General features: G+C 37.8%; 1 protein-coding gene across 6 annotated transcripts in view; it reads right to left on the bottom strand.

The window, feature by feature from the left end:
• Positions 1–20,866, bottom strand: part of COBL (cordon-bleu WH2 repeat protein) — a 145,561-nt gene that overhangs the window by 25,202 nt on the left and 99,493 nt on the right. For all 6 annotated transcript variants that reach the window (XM_072329895.1, XM_072329899.1, XM_072329900.1 and 3 more), the window contains one exon: positions 9–312. In XM_072329895.1, coding sequence (XP_072185996.1) covers positions 9–312 — 304 coding nt within the window. The remainder of the gene's footprint in view (positions 1–8; positions 313–20,866) is intronic.

The following is a 20,866-nucleotide window of genomic DNA, read 5'->3' as shown; positions in this document are numbered from 1 at the left end:
ATTCTTACCTCTGTGGAGTACTGGCATATCCCCTGTTGTCACAGTACGGGTTCTTTACAGAGCAATTCTCTGCACCATAAATTGTGTCTGAGTCCATGTAGCCGTTCACCATCTTGATGTCTCTCAGTTTCATACTGTCATTTTGTGAATCCAGGGACACAATGTCAGATGGTGAGCTCACTACACCTGAGTCTTCGGTAGTGTCCTCAGATGCAAAGCAGCTGCTTTCTGATGCTGTTTCTTCCACCTCTGATAGCTCCATAACTGTATCATCCACTACATAAAAATTATCATGTGCAGGCAGCAGGCTCTCTAAATGAAATACAGCAAGGAAATAAATATCAGGCGTTACTTTTGGAGCAACCTATACATTATAGCAATGATTTGTAACATGACAAAACTTTCATCCTCCTTTGCTTTTTTAAAGGTGGTTTGCTGTGCATGTCCTGTGCAGCTTGGGTTTTATAACGTTCTTAATGTCTTCCTTACTTTTCTGAAGAAACAACTCTATAGGGAAAGCTATTTGAGAAATGAGAGAAGTGTGACCTCTCAACTCCTTCCAATGAAGTAGGAAGGTAAATTTAAGTGAGATGGTATGTATGCATATGATTAAACAAACAAACAACAAAACAAAAAGCAAAATTAAAGAATAAACCAAAGTTTAAATGATGTGGTGCAAGAAATGATTCCTGCTATTGCTTGTAATGACATATTCCCATTATTCCTTTTAAATTTTGCCAAATTATCTCCCATAAGACTATATGCCAGTAAAAATAAGCAGCATTTCCCAGGTAAGATAATGAATTGGTATAATAGATCTACACATGGCCTACTGGATGAGTCACTTTATTTTACCATCTTTCAATTTCCTATGTGTTCAGTGGGAGAGTAACAATCAGCTCTTAGCAAAGCATAAAAAATCAAGTAGCGTTAGAAAAAAGTAGACACAACTCAAAGCAGAACCTTTCCCAACTTTTAGTCATTTGTAAAGGAGATCAAGGGATATGTCCTTTGCATGCTTAATTGTATTAAAAGTTGCACACGATGAGAGATGATTAGATACTGTGTGGTTTTTCATGTTCTGATCTAGTTTGTTTCCTATGAGATAGTCGTGGGCCGCTGTTGCTGGGGTTTTTTTTGTGTGTGTGTGCATGTGTGTTTTTGTACCACATCATTTAAACATTTTGTTTTCTGTTTTGTTGGTGGGCATTTTATTATTATTATTATTATTATTATTTTTGTGAGAAACATAATTTCATTATTTTCCTTAGGTAACGTAAATCTCTGGACTCCACTCTGCAATCATGGGGAAAGGCCAATAATGTAAATAATTTCAGAGAGTGACTGAAGACAGAAGCAAATCCAAACACATTGCTTTTGATCACAACAAATCAGTAAAGACTAATCTGAATGTTTAATTGGCAACTGAAAGCGTGCCCCATTTTCTTCTTCAACCTCCTTAAGCAAAAGGAAGGTTAAACAACTGGTTATGGTCTGATCCTGCAGACACTTGCGGTAGATGTTAATTACATGAAGAGTCCCATGTCTACAAGTGTGATTAAGATTAAGCATACACTTCACTATTCGTAAAGTCATAATCTACAAGTTTTTGAAGCATACATGAACCTACATGTGAATGAAAATCACAGAAATAATTCTGCATTACACTGTATATGCAGAAGTATTCTCCTGACGTCAGGAAACTGAAAACAACTTTGTTAAAAAAAAAAAAAAGTATCACAAAAATGATCTTCTAAGGGTGTAACTTAGTGAATCTTTGCATAAAACTAAAATAAAAATCAAACCAACCTTCTCCTTGACTGAGGTTACAAGACGCCATTAAGTACTGAAATTGATTTCTGACAGCAGAAGCAATAAAATTCATAGGGTTACAAATCATGATTAAACTTGTAAGTGCTGTCAAGCATCAATATTAATGATGGGAGATGATCCAAAGACTCTATCGTGACTTTGGAAGTAATGTTACTTGATTTCTTTGACCTTATTTTCTGTAACATTAACTCCAGTTTCCAGATTTAATCCAAGAGATTGTTCCATGTAAAAATATCAATTATAGGAATGAATTATGTGACACTGATGGATTACAGTATGCTCATGACAGAACTACAATTAGGAAAACGCCAGTATCAAGGAGAAATAAGAATAACTTGACATTAAACACCCAGCAATAAACACACACAAAAATATACATTAAACAAACCAGGTAGGAGTGTACAGCCTGCCCGGCTTTTTTTAATTAAAAACAAAAATCCCAGCAACAATCTACCACCAAAACATTAATAAGAGCTACAATAGGTTAAAAACAGAACAAAGTGAAGTATGATACAGCAAAGAAATCACAAGTGGAAGGTAAAGAGTAGAAGCACATGTAAAGTTTTGGAGCAATGAGCAATGCAGTATATTTTGATGCAAAGAGACCTCAACATAACACTGGCCACATCTGTTGTCACCAAGATGCCACAAATGATCTTCACCCTACATCTGGCATGACAATTTATGACTAAGTACCTGCTTCCAGTTCCTGATACCAGGGTGGCAGGCTTTTCCTATTGAGCTGTCTCTCTCACTTCCTGCTCCTCATTTTTGCCTGCCTGCAACTATTTCTGGCATCTTTCTGTTTCAGATTATAGATCTTTGGTCACACAGCCTCACTCATGTACTGCAGTAGCACAATTCGTTTATCTCAGAGGTTGTGTCCAGCAAAGTGTGCTGCTGCAGGATGTCCACACCCCAACCCCTTCTTCACACATACTGTTAGAATGAAAACTGATTATCTTATTACCAGTGTCCACACATGTGAACAGATACCTATTAGTTATGTTTGGACCTTGGCAGCTGAGTCACCCCGTTCAGTTTAAGAACCTTCTTGTTAGCAACACCCATTGGAACAATGGGAATACAGAAAGACGTCTTTCAGTTCAATGATTAAATTCCCATGCAAAACCAAAATGACTCTCTCTCTTCAAGTCTACCAATTTGCTGAAGCAGTTCCCTCATCTTTTATCTTCATGGAGAAGATCCATTAATTCCAACATTAGCACATGTCAACAGAGTTGCTGGATGAGGTAAAACATTCTGATTACCACTACAATTTATCTTAACATGTAGGCACACATGTGAATATTGACAGCTGAAGCTCTATGTTACGTTTCAGCTGTTGTGAATTGGAGCTATCCCAGGATGGCTGAAGTAAGAACCCATTCTTCCTTTCACACACTTCAACAAGCCTTTACCAGTGCAAACTAAGATGTCCAGGCCACACGAGGACACAGCAGTTTCCTCGGTAAACACACAACACAAGTCCACCTCAACGTACTGAGTGGTCTTGACTCTGGGAATCAGAAAATAGCTTTTACGGCTTTTTAGTCTTACACAGATAGCCAGGTAATGAGCAGTAGCAGATGCAATCCTGCCCTACAATTTTCATATATTTTCTTCTCAGACGGAGTGTGCATGCACAAAAACACCACAGGCTGAGCACCGTGTGACCACAGTAATGGCAGCCAACTGAGGTAATTCTGTGGCCAAATGAAGAAAAAAATTACTATTTGATGCTCTCTTCTCTGTCATAATGCTAAGACCATTTCAGTTCGGCCTCTGATTTTCAAGATCTTATGCAGACACAAAACATCTGGGCTAAGATACAGAAAACTGAGTGCTTACTCCATGACCTGGCACACAAATAACGATTGCCACAGACAACATATTACTGAAACAGTGCTGTACCTCAGAAGACTGTCAGCATTTCTGAAGGAGTAACAGTGCCAAGCTCTTCTTTCAGTTAAACATAACTCACTTAGAACTATAGGTACCCTGAGCTGGAAAGTTCCCACAGGGATCATGGAGTTCAACTCCTGTCTTCAAGAGTGATATCTCATCCACAGTTTCAGTCCCTCCATGCCTTGCAATCCCCTGTATCTACTAGTACAACAGGAAGATATAGTGCAAGGCCCAGAGGAGAGCCACAGCTCTGCCCTGCTCCCCAGCACCAGGCCTGCCGCTGCGCAATTAGGTCAACCACAACTGACAACGGCTTTCTTGGGGAAGCTGTTTGCAGGAATGTTGCCCCTGATCATCAGGAAGCAAACGGGAGAGTAGCTCATCAGTAAAGAATGCAAGCTTCTTGTTTAATACAAAAGAGATTTCGTTGCTTTAATCTCAATAGGCTGTAAGTAATTAGGAGAACACTGAGCTCTGAGTTTAGAAGAGCCATATCTACACTTGTGCAGCTTGATATTGCATATATGTACATATTACTCATACAGAATGCCAGTGATAGAGAGACAGATAAACATCTGGTTTAAATGCCAATACACACTTTCAGAAATGAAGACTGAATTCAGTACATGATGACAATCACGGGTGAAATCCTCACTTTGATTACTGTTATGAAAGTAACCACCATTGACTTCAAATGGGACTGAGATCAGAATGAAGTGTTCAAAAGATGCATGTCCCACCCAGATGTATGAGATCAGAACCCAAGTCCACAATACTGAAGACCAAACCATCCCTCCCTCAGAGCCCGCTGTGTACGAGGCATATGTCTTCTATTGCCAAAATGCAACTGTTTGCTAAGAGCTGTGACCTCCCTTCTGCTTTTTTGACACTGCTGGTTGTTTACTGTCACATTCAACGACGACAGACTACAACCACAGGCACTTTTTTAGGAGGTAGTAGTTGATGTGAAAAACTGGAACTTCAAACTGATTTTAGAGACGCAGAGTTCCCATAATTCCTCTAAGTTCTTGTTCCCTAAGAGGTTGGCAATTATTTTCCAATTTCTTTCACCACTTGTTCCACTGACAAAAAACTTTCTTTTCATGGATTGAAATTGCTCTGCTGTAGTTCAAATGGCCTATTACGCTAAAATTGTTAAAAATATTACAAACTTCATCACGTTAAAGAATAATAATTCTTATAATGATGCCCAAATTGCAACGTAATTATTTTACTGTCAGTACTTAAAACTTCTAGCAAGGGAAAGAACTGTTCTAATTCTTTGCACTGGCAGTACAAAGTAAAGATCAGTGTTCAAGAAAAGTGTGCATTTTTTCACATACTTGGAAGAATCCTGATGGAAAAAAACAGGGAATTATGGCAATGATTAACAGAGATTATAAATATAAGCAATGCAGGAGCAGTGTAAGAATTTTCACACAGGTACAATGTGTATTAGTTATATTTTACTCATTTTGCTCATCAATCAAAAACTTGTATGTGAAGTATAGGTTTAGTTAAAGAACAAGACAGAATGGGCTATTGTCTCTGAATTTATGGCAATTTAGATTGTTCTAATTCAACATGTTTCTTAGTATACTTGAGCCTACAAGCCTACTTTCACTTTTAAAATTAAATGCTAATTATTTAAATAAGGAGCACTGCTATCCATTAACAACAGAATTAGGGAAGCTGGGGAACAGACTGAACTCTGATGCACTCCCCTTACTTCCTGTAACTGCCCTGCAGCAGCTGAAGATGCACCCAAGGAATGTCATGGTGAGGATGCTTTGCAACTTCAGTCCTCCAAAATGAGTATGTTGGGCAGCTTAGTACTGCTGCAGTTCATTTAGCTCATAGAATTACAGAAAAATTTCATTCGAGAAGGACCTCTAGATGTCACCTAGTCAAACATCCTCCTCAGAGCAAGGCTAACATGCAGCTTAGATGAGGCTGATCATGACTTCAGCAGCGGAGTTCCTAAAATCTCCAAGCACAGAGACACCGTAGATTCTATAGAAAATCAAAAATAATTCCCAGGGCAACATTATGGCTTTTCCCCATCATGAACTTTTTCTTATGCCAAATTTCCCTCACTCCAACTTGCTACTGTTGCCTCGGCCTTTTGCAGTGAATCTCTGGAGAAGAATCTGGCTCTGTCTGTCCCTTCGTGCACTACAGCATTCAAATCCTCCTTATTCTTCCCTTTAGCAAGATCAGAAAGCACTGTGTACCTCAGCACCTCCATGTACATATTCTCCAGGCATCTCAGACACCTTCTACCCGGCTGCTGCCTCTGGTTTGTCAGTATCTTGTCTGAGAGAACGCAAAACTGACCCCGCATTTGGACAATAAGCACACATGTGGCTTCAAGGCGGCCAAGTAGAAGGGAATAATCATTTCCCTTGATCTGCTGGCTGTGTTCTTGCTAGTGCAATTCAGTATGTGGTTAGTACTTCATCACCATGAGAGCACGTTGCTGACTCATGCAGTCATGCATGTGACTCGCAGTTCTCATATAATGAGGTATTTTCAGTCTCCTTCCTAGCCTTATGTCCCATACATGTTTTCTTTGCCAACAGGTTCTTTAAATGTGGTTCTTCTTACTGCAAAAAATCTGCAACCAGAAACTACCAACTCAAGTAAATGGCTGCTACCTTCTCCCATTTTAGACCTTTAATTTTACCATCTGCCACACAAGAAAACAGAGAAAAAGAAGTCCAAAATAAGGTAAAGGAGATTTTTAAATAGGAAATTAACAGAAAGGACTTTATTATCCTTTTTTTTTTTTTTTTTTTTTTTTTCCCCCCACAATCTTTTCTTCAATGACTGCAGAAATCTCTCTGACCTCTGTAAAGCTTGTTTGTTCTAGAATGCTGTTACTGCTGTCATACTGATTGTTATCCTTCCCTTTCTGGCACTCTCCTCAAACTCTCTTTTCACTAGTTCCCTGGTTTTACAAACACCTTATCTGAAGGCTCTGATGACTCCACACCATATACACCAACTGTTCACCCTTCTTCTACAAGATCAAACATAACAGAATCCAATCCTTTGCAAATATGACACGAAGAGCAAGTGTGCAAGTAGATAGGTTTTTCTTTTGATTAACTTAAAAACACTGCATTTTTTCACATACTTGAAAGAAGCCTGGTGCAAAAAAAAGAGGGAATTACACTGTCATCGTGCTTGGAGAAAAATGAGTTAATAGTATGAGTTTTCCACTTCCTATTACACACCACAAAGTATGATGGTGGCACTTTTATAAGAGTAAGCCAGAATTACATACGCGATGCCTTCCTGATTCTCATTGTTTCATCACTTATGTGCAAGGAGGGAGGCAGTGTGCCACACCTGCACAGCTCAAAAGACTACAAACAAGCAGACAGTGTAGGTTAAAGGATCAGGATAACATGGAAATATATTTAAGAGTATACAACAGACAGCTTCAGACTTGCACTTTATAAATCATCATGTGTAATACCAGTAACATGCTGTGATCAATACTGGGACTCTTTGGAGGCCTTTGTGGGAAAGGAAAATCTAGATCTAACAACAGAAAATGTCCAATATAATAAGCGGTGTGGAGAAATAAACCACTCTCCACATTTTGTTAGCAATTATTAGTCGTAAGTGATAGATTTTGGCAATCTGCAACCCTTACAGAGGTGGCTGGCTTCAACTCAAGTATGCTGCAGAATCTAAACAAATGGACTGTGAAGGTGATTTTCATGAGCCACCTTTGAGTACAGACTGTAAAATTGTCTGAAAAGTGTATGAGGTATAATGATTAAAACCAGAAATTATTAGTGCACCTATGCAATAAAATGATGCTTAATTAGGTGATTTTTTTAAGACCACAGAAGAATACGCCATTTGCTTAGAATTTATTTTTCAACTTCTTCATCGATTTTCCCAAGCATCCTCTTCTAGTCAATTCATTCCTTTCTTTGCTGTTTGTCTATACTGTTAAAAATTTCATCAAATCTGTACTACAGTTTCCTATTTCCAGCATAATCCACCATTGTAACTGTGTTTTCCTTCCCCAGGGACTAGCTGCTAGCAAGCTCAGCATAGAAAAGACAAAAAAAAAAACCCTAAACCAAATATGCGTACCCTCACACTTGTGGGATTTAGGAACTCATTCTGTATTACAGAGATACCATTCCACTCACAACTGTGCTTTTATTTCTGATTGAAAGTGATTTAGAAGTTAAGAACTGTGGAAAAGAATAAGGTTTATCTGTAATTGACTCTCTGCTACTGAGGCCATCAGGAACTACATGCATGCAAGTAAAAAGTTTTGAACACCTCTGTTCTGATTCTGGGACAAAGTATACTTGTCTTGTGCATATAAGTGCTTCTCTTGAAAAATACTGCATGAGTGAGAAGAAAATACCTGTGGTGCCTTCCTAACAATACAGATCTATTACATAGCAATGGCAAAAAAGAAACAAACAAACAAACAAACAAACAAAAACAACCCAACAACTTGTTTTGCTTAATAGCAACAGCTAAGAGTGAACTTTGGACTAGAGTGGAGGTAAACTAAATGGGATTTCATCACCTTGTTGAGTTTTCATTCATCCTCCCAGTACCTTAGTCCATTCAGAACCATGATGTTTCCCTTCAGACCCCCCCTCAGTGCATCCACCACATTTCCTTACATCATCTTCTGTCTTTGTTCAGAACAGTACCTACAGCATCATCTGAAGTCAGACACATCCCTGAGAAAACAATGTGTTTCCTGCACAAACCATCTGTCTAGCTTACAATCAGGACAGCACAATATAACTCCATTCAACTGGTCATAACACGCTTCAGCCAAACCACCAATAAAGTAAATACCTTTGCAGTAGCTAGCTCCAAATTTTGATAATAAAATCTTTTCACGCATGTCTGTACTATAAAGACGCAAAGCTCACTCTTACCTCCTTTGCTGTACATTACCAGACTCTTTCCCTCCTGGACCACCATCAATATAACACCTACTTCCTCTCCAAAGTTCAAACTCCAACAGACCTTTCAATATACTCTGGTTGGTGATTTACTTTGCCAACTATACCTGGAACAATATTTTATCCTATAAAAGCATTCTTCTTTTCTGAGTTAGGGTATTTCACGTTTTAGCTAACAAAATTGAGGAGCAGAGTGTACGAAGTCTCTCCCTGAAGATCTTGCATAAGATCCCTCACAGTGACATTGTGCCATTCTCAATGGACACTTCATGGCTGTCCTGCAGATGAGACCTCCTGCTGGGCACTGTGCAAACCAAGGGCAGCAAGACCAGGATACTTGCCACAAAACATGCTGCTTGGGTATGTGCTGTCAGCAAAGAGCCACTGACAAGCTGCATAAAGGCCCATAGAGGCCACTGTTTGTATGGAAGGACACTAAGGGACAGTTGCAAGAACACAGACATAGCCAAGAAATCACTACATGGGGCAGGAATCAAGTGCTAAGTACCATAAACTGCTATTCATGCTCTAGCCACCAGGTTATCTTTTTCAGACATGCACAATGAAGTTCTCACCAGGAGCTTAGTTAGGAGGGAATAAGGGACAGCTGGATAACACGGTGCTCTCAGAAGAACTTTGCTGTCCTGCAGAGTCATGTCTACGTGCCATACACCCTTTGATAACACATAGACTAGATCAGGTCATTTCAGACTTATGCAGAGATGAGAATACCTAAGTCAGAGCTGAATTTGGCTCATTCCTTCACAACCCTCTTCTTAAGTAAGCTATCTCATCAACTATGCTTTGCTTTCAGGCACTCTTTCCCCATTAACTTAGAATACCAGCAGGAAAAAATGCAAACAGGCAAGCATCATAAGCGGATGTTATGCTTTGTAATTGTATGCTTATAGCAAAATGTTAATGGTAATACCTTCACTGGCACTCCTGTGACCACTACCCTCATGCAAGAAAAGCTCTTCTTATGAAATGGGTCTTCAACCAAGCACTGACTTGAAATAAATCTTCCTCTTTTATATTTCACTCTGTAAGCATCGGGTCCTGCTTCCATTTAATCAGGTGGATTTTGCCACTGACTTCAGTGGGAGCTGGATCGGACCACTTACTGATTAAAATGCAAAACTGCAGGTATCTCCTCCATGGGAAGAATCCCCACAGGGAAAATCTGTCTGCATTTTTATTCATGTGAAGCATTTTAAGACTTTCATTTACACAGTTCGTTCAATAATAATGTGCATGCTGTATAATGGGGTACCCGATTAAGCATGCTTAAGTGCCTTCCTGGAGCAGGGCCATTTCTGGAATATGATGGTTCACTATGAACATATCCTCAGAACAGACAAGCTAGTTTGGGAAATCTTTCACCTTAGTTGATGGGTTTAATTCTGAACACGATCGGCATAAAAGGTCGTTTTTCTTACGCAAAATTCTGAATTTTCTGTTTTTAATTTCTAGCCTCAGTTGTCACAAAAATAAAACTGAGAACATCACACTGCTGTAGGTTTACGAGTTTGTCTATGAAACACTCCAGTAACTTTTAAATCCTAAAAATCAGCCCCTTTTTTTCCCCCCTGAAGTATTCAAGAAAGATAACAGTGCTAAAATTCAATTCCATAAGTTTCATCAAGAACTAAAAGGACCTTTATAAATTACCAGAGAAAGAATATGTACCTATTTATTCATCTCATGAGAGACAGAGGCTACAAACTACAGCAAAACTCCAAAGTTGATCTTTTTTAAATGCCAAGAGAACTGAGTAATTAAAACAGACGTCCACAGGAACTGCTCATGGAATTACTTGATGGAGTCCAGAGAAGTTAAAAAGAAGGAAAAAGAAAAGGAAACATTCATAAATCTTAGCATTCAAGTTATCTTTTAAAAGCAAGGTGATGAGATTTCCTCTTCCATCTACCCTGTCCTCTAGAAGTATCTCTTTTGAAGATTTTGTTTTTAATCCCAAAAAGCCCTATGCAAGAATTGTGCTTGGAAAATTTTACACAGGTGTGACTGGTTACTGTACCAGTTTGTACAGTACGGTTTATACTGTAATGCTCTAACATTATCTTCACTGTCCTAATTGATTGTCATGACCCTCTCACCTTAGAGTGGCCCCTATCAGACCAGTGCAGAATCGAGTTGGTAGTTTGTTATTACTCTTCACATCAGAGCTTGTAAGTTTAAAGACTTCTGTGCTTTCAGTCTGCTAATTTTCTCACAGGCACTAATTTAACTCCATGGAAAAACCGCAAGGAGTTGCCTTGTGCAAGGATTTTTTGTGTAAAAAAAATTCAACCAGTGCATTGCCAAAGCCTTGTATTATGAACAGTGACATGTATTTTGTGTACCCTGAAAGTGTAGAAAGGTCCTTTTAGTACAATCTGTGTCCTTTGTAGGAGTACACTGAAGACAAGCGATTTTATTTGAGGAACATCTGAATCACATCGATTAGCTTGATGAATACAGAACAGGAAAGCTGCCAGGTACAAAGGAAGCTGGGCATGTCCACAGGGGAGTGGAGCAAACAAGCAAATTACAGTATATGCATGGGTTTTTTTCTTCCTTTTGACCAAATGTTTTCGTTTGGAAAACTTGGACACTTAAACCTCAAAGTTTCTTTAACAGACAGGTCAGACAATCAGCACAGATGTTTCTCAAAGCATGTAGAAAGAGGTTTCAGAAGTAAAAAACACATGTATTTTTAAATCATGACCCATCATGAAAATATCTAAATACGCTGTGTTTAATTGTTTTCTTCTGGGAAAATAAATGAATAAATAAATTCCTTTATCAGGAAGGAAAGCAGGCTAAGTTTTACCAGGGAAAAGAGAATCACATCATTCCTAAGCATTGACTTAACATGTCTAAGAGACTGTCAATACCCAAAAAGAGTTTCAGATAAAACTAAGAAATAATTATTAATATTAATAATTATTAAAATATATAAATAATAAATATTATATAAATAATAAAAAAATATTAATTTCAGATAAAACTAAGAACTAATGCATTCTTGCCATAGTTCCCAAATATTCAGTTTCTGCTCTTAATAATAGCAGGAAGTTATATTGGCTGGCCTTTCTAGAGCACTCAGCTGGCCACTACTAGGCTGCCTCCATGCAGAATCAAGCTGAAAAGTCTATTTAGCTTCCAAACTGCTCCTTTTGTTACAATTAACAGTCAACCGCAGAAAATTCTTACCTTGAACTCTAAGGCTTCCCTGGTACTTCAGCTTTTCTTAGTTTTCTTACATTTCTGATAGAATTCTTTATAATTCTTACAGATTAAGAATTATAAGAATTCTTGAGTTCTTACATCAAAGTCTTTCACATATAGGAATGGTTTATAAATAGAAATGGATTTATTTTTCTCTCACTTGGCTGAGAAAAAATATGTTGGAAATAGCATTTCATTAATTTTGAAGTTTTCACAAAGTAAAAAAAAAGGTATTTTCTTTTCAACATCTTACCAAGTGCAAAAATGGAAGAACTCTTTTTAAAATTAGGTAGCAATAATAATCATAATATGCCTGAATGAAAAATATTAAATATTCCCCTACAACTGCTTATGACAGGTTACCATATATTTTTAGCATTTTTACTTTTATCTTTTAATCACAATAGTCGTATAAAAAATATTTGCCAGCTACAGTGTTCCTTTCTGTCTTCTTTTGGTTTAGGTCTTTGTCCTCCATTACACTCTACCTTCGCTTATGGTACAGTAGGTTGGAAAGTAACTCTTTTCTCCATGCCAGGAACCAATTATGGAATCCACAAAAGGAGCTGACAAAAGAGGCTCTGTCTCTGCTCTCAGCCTTTTGCTCCCTCAGGCCCTAAAACCCAGAAGTGAATGTGCATGGCCAGAATTCTCAATTTCTTAGAAGAAAGCAGGCAGTCATCTTAGTGAGTGTTTACAGGCTTAGAAGTGGTAATAGGAAAAGCTGAGTATGAGCATCTCTGAGGCTGAAAGAGCAGTTTGGTATGAGTATTATCATCCACCTGGTACAGAAAACACAAGATTTTCAACCATTTGCTTTCTGTATCTCTGTGTCCTGACTACACTTGAATCAGTAGGATCCAGTACTACAAATTTCCATGCCATTTCGATTGCCAATCGCCCTGTTTGATTCGGCTCATTACATGTAAACGAAGCCTAACTTCCAATCTGTACTAGGGACTGAAGTTTGGAGACAAACACAGTCACACCATGCGCACATACTTGGCTGGACACAGATGTTTAGCTAGTGATAAAATGAAAGTTTCTCTACTGGTATAGGTTTGACAGTTTCTAGAAATCCCACAGAGTATATCTGAGAAGCTAACCAATTCTTAAAGGTGAGCCTCACAAAGTTAACCTCTAATTCTGACTAAGAAAGAATAGAGAATTTGGTTTCACTTAGAATAAACAAAGTTTATCCACAGACTACTCGTATGGCAAAACTGGGCTTCAAGGGAGTTAGAAGAAAAGTTTTTATATTTAGAGTGGGAAATGGGAAGCTAAGTTTTACTCCACATATTATGATGTAAGTAAATCAGAAGTCAAAGAGCTAAATACAAGAAAATGAGATTAGAAAGACAATTTGATTCATTGGTGTCCAGTTCCTTGCTTAATGTAACCAGAAAATATTTTGTTATATTCAAAGGAATTACATCAGGGCCAACTTCTGCTCAAAGTCTGCAAAATCTCTGCTATTATTTCCAGTACTGTGGCATCTAGCCGAGTGAACACGTAAGGGAATATAACATAGACACTTCATGCTGTTACCTCTTCAAAGGACTGCGCCCTTCTTCTTCAGTACTTTCTCCAGTCATGAGAAAAATGAAAGAGACTTGGTGATCACAATTTAGAATTTGCTTATCAGAACTGAACAGAAAAATAAATCCCTGATGTTCAAGGCACATTCAAGGGATATAAGGGACTTAAAGTTATGCACAGCCAGTACATCATCCGGTTCTGACACAGCTCTTGCTACTGGGCAGGATCCTTTTAGCAGCCATTCACCACCTGCATAAGTTAAACCACTGCAGAAGAATACAAAATAAACATGTCACTGAGCAGCTTATTTGCGCACAGAAAAATACAAGACCACCTTTCCCTTTCTCCATCTCAGCAAAACCCAGTGAAATTCATTATGTATAAGTTCCTCTGAATGAGCAAGAATTTAACTGCATCACTTTTTGTTCTGTCAACTTCTTACATATTTCAGCAGCGGACTTCTGTATAGTGCCCGTATGGCCAGAGAAGCTTATCTGTGTACTGCGCATGAGATATCTGAAGAAGTGTGTAAACAGTAACAGCAAGTTTGTCTCACTGTCCTTGAGGGGGGAGTTCATAGTTTTGTAATGACATTAGAAAACAACATGGCTGTAATTTCGGAGGGATGGAATAAGTTACATTCGGTCTTCTAAAATAACATGTATTTTAGTATGGAAAGTTAAATGGTGCCTACTGCATGAACTAAATATATATTGAGAGTCACAGTAATGATGAGAAGCCAAGTTAGGGAGACAGAACTGCTGTCTTATATACACACACTGAGCACAACTCTCACACTGAGGCACTTTATACCATGATGGAACTGTAAGGAGGGCTTAAATGCAAAGAATGAGCATGTAGGAATCATACCCACAAAGCAGACTTTAAATATGCAGAATACTGGGGCCTATGATAGATTACATGACCGTGATTAATAAATAAATGCATCACAAGCCTTTGCAATCTATCACATAATTCTGACTGGATGATCTATCTACCTATCACTCTCCCCAGCACTTATTTGAGTACTCCATAGACCCCACAGCCAGCTACAAATAACCCTCCATTAAAACTGAACAAAAAGAGACATAATTTCTCCTTCCACATGTATATTTAAAATATTCTCTCCCCACTTCACCTCAGTATAAGTTTCAGTTCTGGACCAATACAGAATATTTCCTACAGATAAAAGTGGAATTAATCCAAAGCTTAGATTCTGCAGCTCTGCTGGAAAAGAAAAAAGTCCAGCTGCTCAGTGCAAAAGACAGTATTCATTTCAATCTTCAAAGATAAGTCATAAAAAAAGACAGAATTACATGTAGAAAAAATATGTAAGGGTTCTGGAAGAGTCTCCGAATCTTTGGTTTGAAGATGATTGAATGACTGAATTGCTGGGAACAAAGTCACTTGACTGGCAGAGGATGGATACTAAAACCATCCATACACACCTTTGAAATGCTACAACTCATGCTGATAAACATTCCTAGTAAAACACATCCTTCTAGATCTACACTAAATGTGGCCAACTCCTATGTACTTGCTCTTCAGCACATACATCAGCTATATTCGCCAATTACCTTGGACACAAGCTACAATAAATACACAGGCAATATCTGCAATGTAATAAGTAACAAATCATGCTGACACCCTTTGCAAACACACCTCGAGTTAAATTTTGAGGTCATGTCTGGAAAATGCCATCACAATAGCATCATATGCAAATATGATTTGGTTTCGCGTTCGTGATTAAGTTGATTGGAAATCACTGAAAAACTACTTTTCTTTTTAGTGGATGGACAGGAAAACTTTGTCAAGTTTTTTTATGAGTTTCTTAAAGACTGAAAGTCTTCACATGAATACAATGATACTTATAGCTTAACATTCACCTTTAGCATTTTCCTTACTTGCTACTTACTACAGATATGTGACAACGCTGGCTCCCTCTGGTGGTCAACGTAAAATAAAAATAAGTTTTAAACTGGTCAATAAAATCACCCCAAAGCCTAATCTGTTTGTAAGTCACAGGATTTTGTACAGGATGAGAACATTTATCATGCATCAGAAAGGCATTAATCATAAATTATACATCTGCACTTATTTTTTAAAGGCACTGAATGTCACGGCTACCAGAGTCATAATACTTCAAGTTATTTTGATCCATATGCTATCTCTGCATTTACTTACCCTCCTCAAACACTTCCCAGTTGTTAGGGGGGTTTGTTTTTTCTTTCTTTCTTTCACCTGAGATAGAAAAGTATTTCACCCTGAAGTACAGTCTTTCAGCAATGCTGTTTGGTAGTGCAGAAAAGTGGTGAATAACTTGAATTTCTTACTAACTCTGGTAAGACCATTTTGATGGAGAGGTCTAGCATAGCAGTCTATTTTATTATCATCTTCTCCATGTCATTCTCATTACATTTTTCTTGTCTCTGTGGATAAAATGAAAGGCATAAAACCATGCCGATGGACTTTTATATCTTTGCTAACTTAAGATTCCATCAAACTGAACGGACACTTCTTCCATCACTGAAAATAACAAACACACTCATTCATTTCCAGGAGCAGAACTGAGGTGGCTTCAGAAACCCTGGGTAAGGCACAAAGCAAGGAGGGATTCCCAGAGAGCACCTCAGTGCTGAGCTGGTGCCTGCAAACCAAACTTCCATCAAGTTCATGTTCCCATGGTCTCACTTTGCTTGAACGCTCTACCCCCTCATACAGACATTATTAATGAATTAACAGTCATGAAACAGCTTATCTATGTGCTTCCATTGAATAGATTTGGATATAATGAGTGCCATTGGAAGTTCATTCCCACACTGTATATAATGATGGGAGGTTTTAAACATGCTAATGTTGGAGCATAAGCATAATTGCTTATAACTACGATGATTTCTTGTAAAGATACAGCTTTTCCTTTTTACCATTTAATACTACATATATGTATCTGGCATTTCTGAAACTTGAAGCAACAAAGGGTATGAGCTGGCACAAGCAAGAACTTAGGCTTTTGGTGTTTTTCTTTTTTAAACTCAGGAAGATAGAGCTAGCAGCTAAAACTGGTCATCACAGTTTTACACAGAAATTTCATGGAAAATGCCAATTTCCACAAACATGGGGGGAAAAAAAAGGCAAAAGAAAAGAGGCAAATTTGGCACTTCAATACAAAAATGAAATAAATTAAGTATGAGCAATGAATTTCTGAGTTTTCACCCACAGCACTTTCAAGTTCAAGCAGACCATCTGCAAGCAGCTTCTTACAGCAAACTTGCCAGATAGGTGGTGAGGATCATAGTTGTATTCTTTCACAGCAAGGAAACCTTTTCATCAAAACTGTGACTTAGTTAAAAAGTTGTCCTTCCAGTAAGCTGAACTGGTGTAGATGCAAAGAACTGCTTTTACAGCATACAGCACATCTACACTGTACTCAATACAAACCCCTTTGTTTCACCACTTCATTATTCTGTTCTTCTTCTAGCCTTAAATCCATGGGGCATGTAACTCTGCGGTGTTACAAATGGGATGTAAATACAGTAATAAGAATAGGTAAATTAGGTTCTTAATCTTCACACTGTGTATATCTACTCTTTTTTTTTTTTTTCTTTTTTTTTTTTCTTTTTTTTTTTTTCTCTGAGAGAAGACTTACAATTAAGCTATTGTCTTGTCTTAAGAAACTATTACAAAGTACCTGGCAGCATAGACAATTCAATTCCACTCCACTTTTATTAGAATACCTTAGGGTATTAAATATATATTCTGAGGCATCACTTAAAACTTATTAACTACATGTCATATTTGTATTAAAAGACATCAAAACCCTTTCTAGTCATGTTTCACATTATCTGTAGGAATGCTTTGTTTTGTTATTCCCCATTTTGCCTACCTGGAAAGGATTCAAGATGAACATGATTGTTTGCTTGAGGGTAAAACAATAATTTTTCATCATTTAAATTAGACTTCTGTACTGCGACTCACTAATTTAAGTAACATAAGTGCCTTAAATCATGGCAAATGTGAGGTCAGAACAGTTCTGGGTGTGTGCACGATTGCAACTCATAAAATGTATGTTTATAATTCAAAATTATTAAAAATACATGCCTTATGGGCCGCTCACACGAAGAAATTTCTTCAGCGTAAATAAATTTTCGGTAAGTACAATCCTATAGCTGATATTTTAATTATAACTCACTGAATATTCCTATTATGACTGTAAAAAGGAGAGTCGTGGAATGAGATTTATCTTGAGCAAAGAGTGTTTGCATCGTTCGTTACAGAAATAGAACACACACCTTGATTGCCATAGGATGACTCCAACATCGAGATGAAATTAATCATGCTAAGCACCAGGATGAAAGCACAAGTAAGGCCTATTAATCAGTATATTTGGTACTGATTCTTGGTATTACTTTTAGGCTTCTTTTAATCAGACAGATCTTTCTATTTCATTTTTTCTTCGCACCTTGAATGATAGCCAAGATACAGAAAGAATCCTGTACTTCAACTTGACAGGCCATGCCCAGTTCTACTTTTGTTTCAGAGGAACAAAACATATGCAATGAAGGAAATATTTGAGAACGCAAAATGCTATAACTAGGCTAATAGAAAAAAAGAACAAAACATTTTGGGAAGTTTTCATGAAGTCAGTCTTTAGATAGCATTGAAAGACACCCTTCTCCTCCCCACACCACACAATCTTTGAAACACCAGAACAAATTAAAACATGACTCAAAGTAAAGAGAAGTCTTTGAAAAAGAACAGACAAATGTACAGATAATGCTTCTGAGGCTGATATATAGATTTATGTAACACAGCATTCAGTTCTGGAGCATACATCTCACAAATGAGTATGAAATGAACCACAGCCAAAAATAATCGATAGTAATTAGAAGAGAATGTGAAAGTTCAAAAGAAAGGAAGCCAAAAATCTCAGTCAGGAAAAAAAAAAAAAAAAGAAAAAAAGAAAAAAAAAAGGTTCTTTTCCAGCAGGGAAGGAAGAAAGGCAACAGAAGAATCAGGAGAGCAGAGGCAACAGGATGTTCAGAGGTATGAAGGTCATAGGAAGAGGGTCTGTCAGACGCGCTTGTTGTATGAAGGGAATGATGCACAACAATAAACTGTTGGGGGAAAAAAGGAGTAAAACAATAAAATAATGAATACTGTGTAGGAAACACTACAGAATGGTTAGCATGCTCAGTAACCTTCAAGAACCAGATGCCCAAAGGAAGTGTCGCTACATGTGCCCATACACTGAAATTGTGAATTCCACAGATGCTCTAAGACTGACTCCCTGGGTTCAGGTATAAGATAACTCAATCCCAACAGTGTGACACCAACTGATATGCAATGTGTCTACAAACTTTGCTTAACTTGGCCTGAATTTAAGTTCTCTAGAAGGCACAAGGTATTGGAGATTCAGATTCATTCTTTTTCCTCAGATCAGGCTGGACAAGTATGAGGAATGATGGGAGTATAAACCTCCCACATCATCCTCACCTATTTTCCTGTTTTACAGATCATCTGTAAGAAAGAAAAACACTGGGCCACTTGAAAGACTCCTTCTGCGTCACTGCACTACGATAAGCCACCAAAATTACATACTCAGTAATCTCCAGTTCTCAATTAATCTAGAACCACATGTAGTTTTCTTTCTCAGTTTCTGTACCGGTTTTTGGTTTAACAAAGTCCAACCCTTAAGAGACTATCCCTATTGACTGTGAAAGACTGCATATACATCCAAGGTAACTGAAGAAACATGACCAAATTGTAAAACAGTCACAGTTTTTGTCAAGTGACTTATTGTACCCATTAGTGTATCACTGATATAATGAAAATATAAATAAATAGATATGGGGACAAGGCTCCTTTCTACTCAGATTCTTAAAATGCACGGGGTATTACCCAGTTTATTGAGACTTTCAGACGATATGTGACATAACCAAAGCCATGCAAAAGAGGTGACAATCTCCATTTCTGTACTACCAAAGCAAAGTTAATTGTACAGTTATAGGCCATGAAAAAATCTGATTAGTAAGATAGGGAAGGAGACAGGATCCCATAAACATATCATTTTAAGCATGCATAAAACATGCAGCTAGGAGTCAACAAGAACAAAATTAATGGGAAAGCCCATGAAATGAGAATAAAAAGATTAAAAACCAAAATCCAGTTGGAACAATTACAGTCTTGTTTGCGGGAGAGACTCGTACCACTAGGGCCAGAAATGTCCAAATATCTTAGCAAAAGCCCTATTCATGAATGACTTACGCTTTACCTAAGTTTGGAAAACTCCATGAAGAGCGATTACCAACATCCCCTATGAAATGAAAATCTCTGAACGTGGGTTTCTCAGAGCACAATGGCACAACTGTGCGTCTGCTGGGAAGGAACGAGAGGTGGGGCATGGTGCCTCACAAACTATGGCAGATCATAAGGAACAAGAATTTAAACTCCACACGATCACATAATTAAAATTTCTGAATGGGAATCACATCTTGTCAAATTGCTGCTGACAGTCACCCACTCAGCAAAGAGAGACCACAATCATCATCAAAGAAAGCTGTTTTGAGAGTCTTTTCAGAACAAATATGCCTTTCATCAATATCTGGCATCAGTAGCTTATCCTCCTTCCCACCTTGTTCTATGAGAAAACACATTTACTGAGGTTAGAGTCAGGAAGATTGAAAACTTTGTTCTTCTTTGAATCTACCGCCAAAGTCCTATTTACAATGCTTGAGGCATTCTCAGGCAATAAAAACCATCATTGCAAAACTCTGTTCTTTACCACTCAGTCACTACAGTATCTAAGCACCTTTTGGAATTGAATTAGGCAATGTAATTAGCATATGTCATGCGTGCTGCTTACTCTCTGTGTACATCTACACACGTTTCTCTCCTGTAAATCTATGTGTAACACTATCCAGGTAGAGACTGGCATAAGTGTAAAGCTAAACTTGTCCCTCTCCAACAATGATGCTTTATGTCTAAAATAAATATCCACTAAACGCTATTGCTTTGCTCTCAATAAACCAAGCATAATAAAAGCTCACATTATGTTTCCATGCATGAGCTTAATCAAATCATTTTGGCTAGGATATTGTGTATGTTTAAGAGCAAATGATCAAGCTGATAATATCAGAGCTGCATTGATTAAAGTGTATTTGATCACCAAGGTAGATCAGGAAAGCATTGCAAAATATTGGAGTGGTAGAAACTCAAATGAAGCAGAAATATTAATGTAAAGAAAGCCACAAGAGATTTTTAATAAAGAGAATATTGTAGGCAAGCTGATGGTATCCAGCAAAAAAGGATTTCAGGTATGATATGATTTCTGTGCACACGTTGGTAAATAAATGAATTAGGGTTAATCCTCAATAAAGGTCAGGTTTTCTGTTAGTATG

Source organism: Excalfactoria chinensis, chromosome 2 (genome assembly GCF_039878825.1).
Source record: "Excalfactoria chinensis isolate bCotChi1 chromosome 2, bCotChi1.hap2, whole genome shotgun sequence".
NCBI classification, from domain to species: domain Eukaryota; kingdom Metazoa; phylum Chordata; class Aves; order Galliformes; family Phasianidae; genus Excalfactoria; species Excalfactoria chinensis.
The sequence above is the reverse complement of the archived record's forward strand: the minus strand, read 5'-3'. Positions and strand labels throughout refer to the sequence as shown.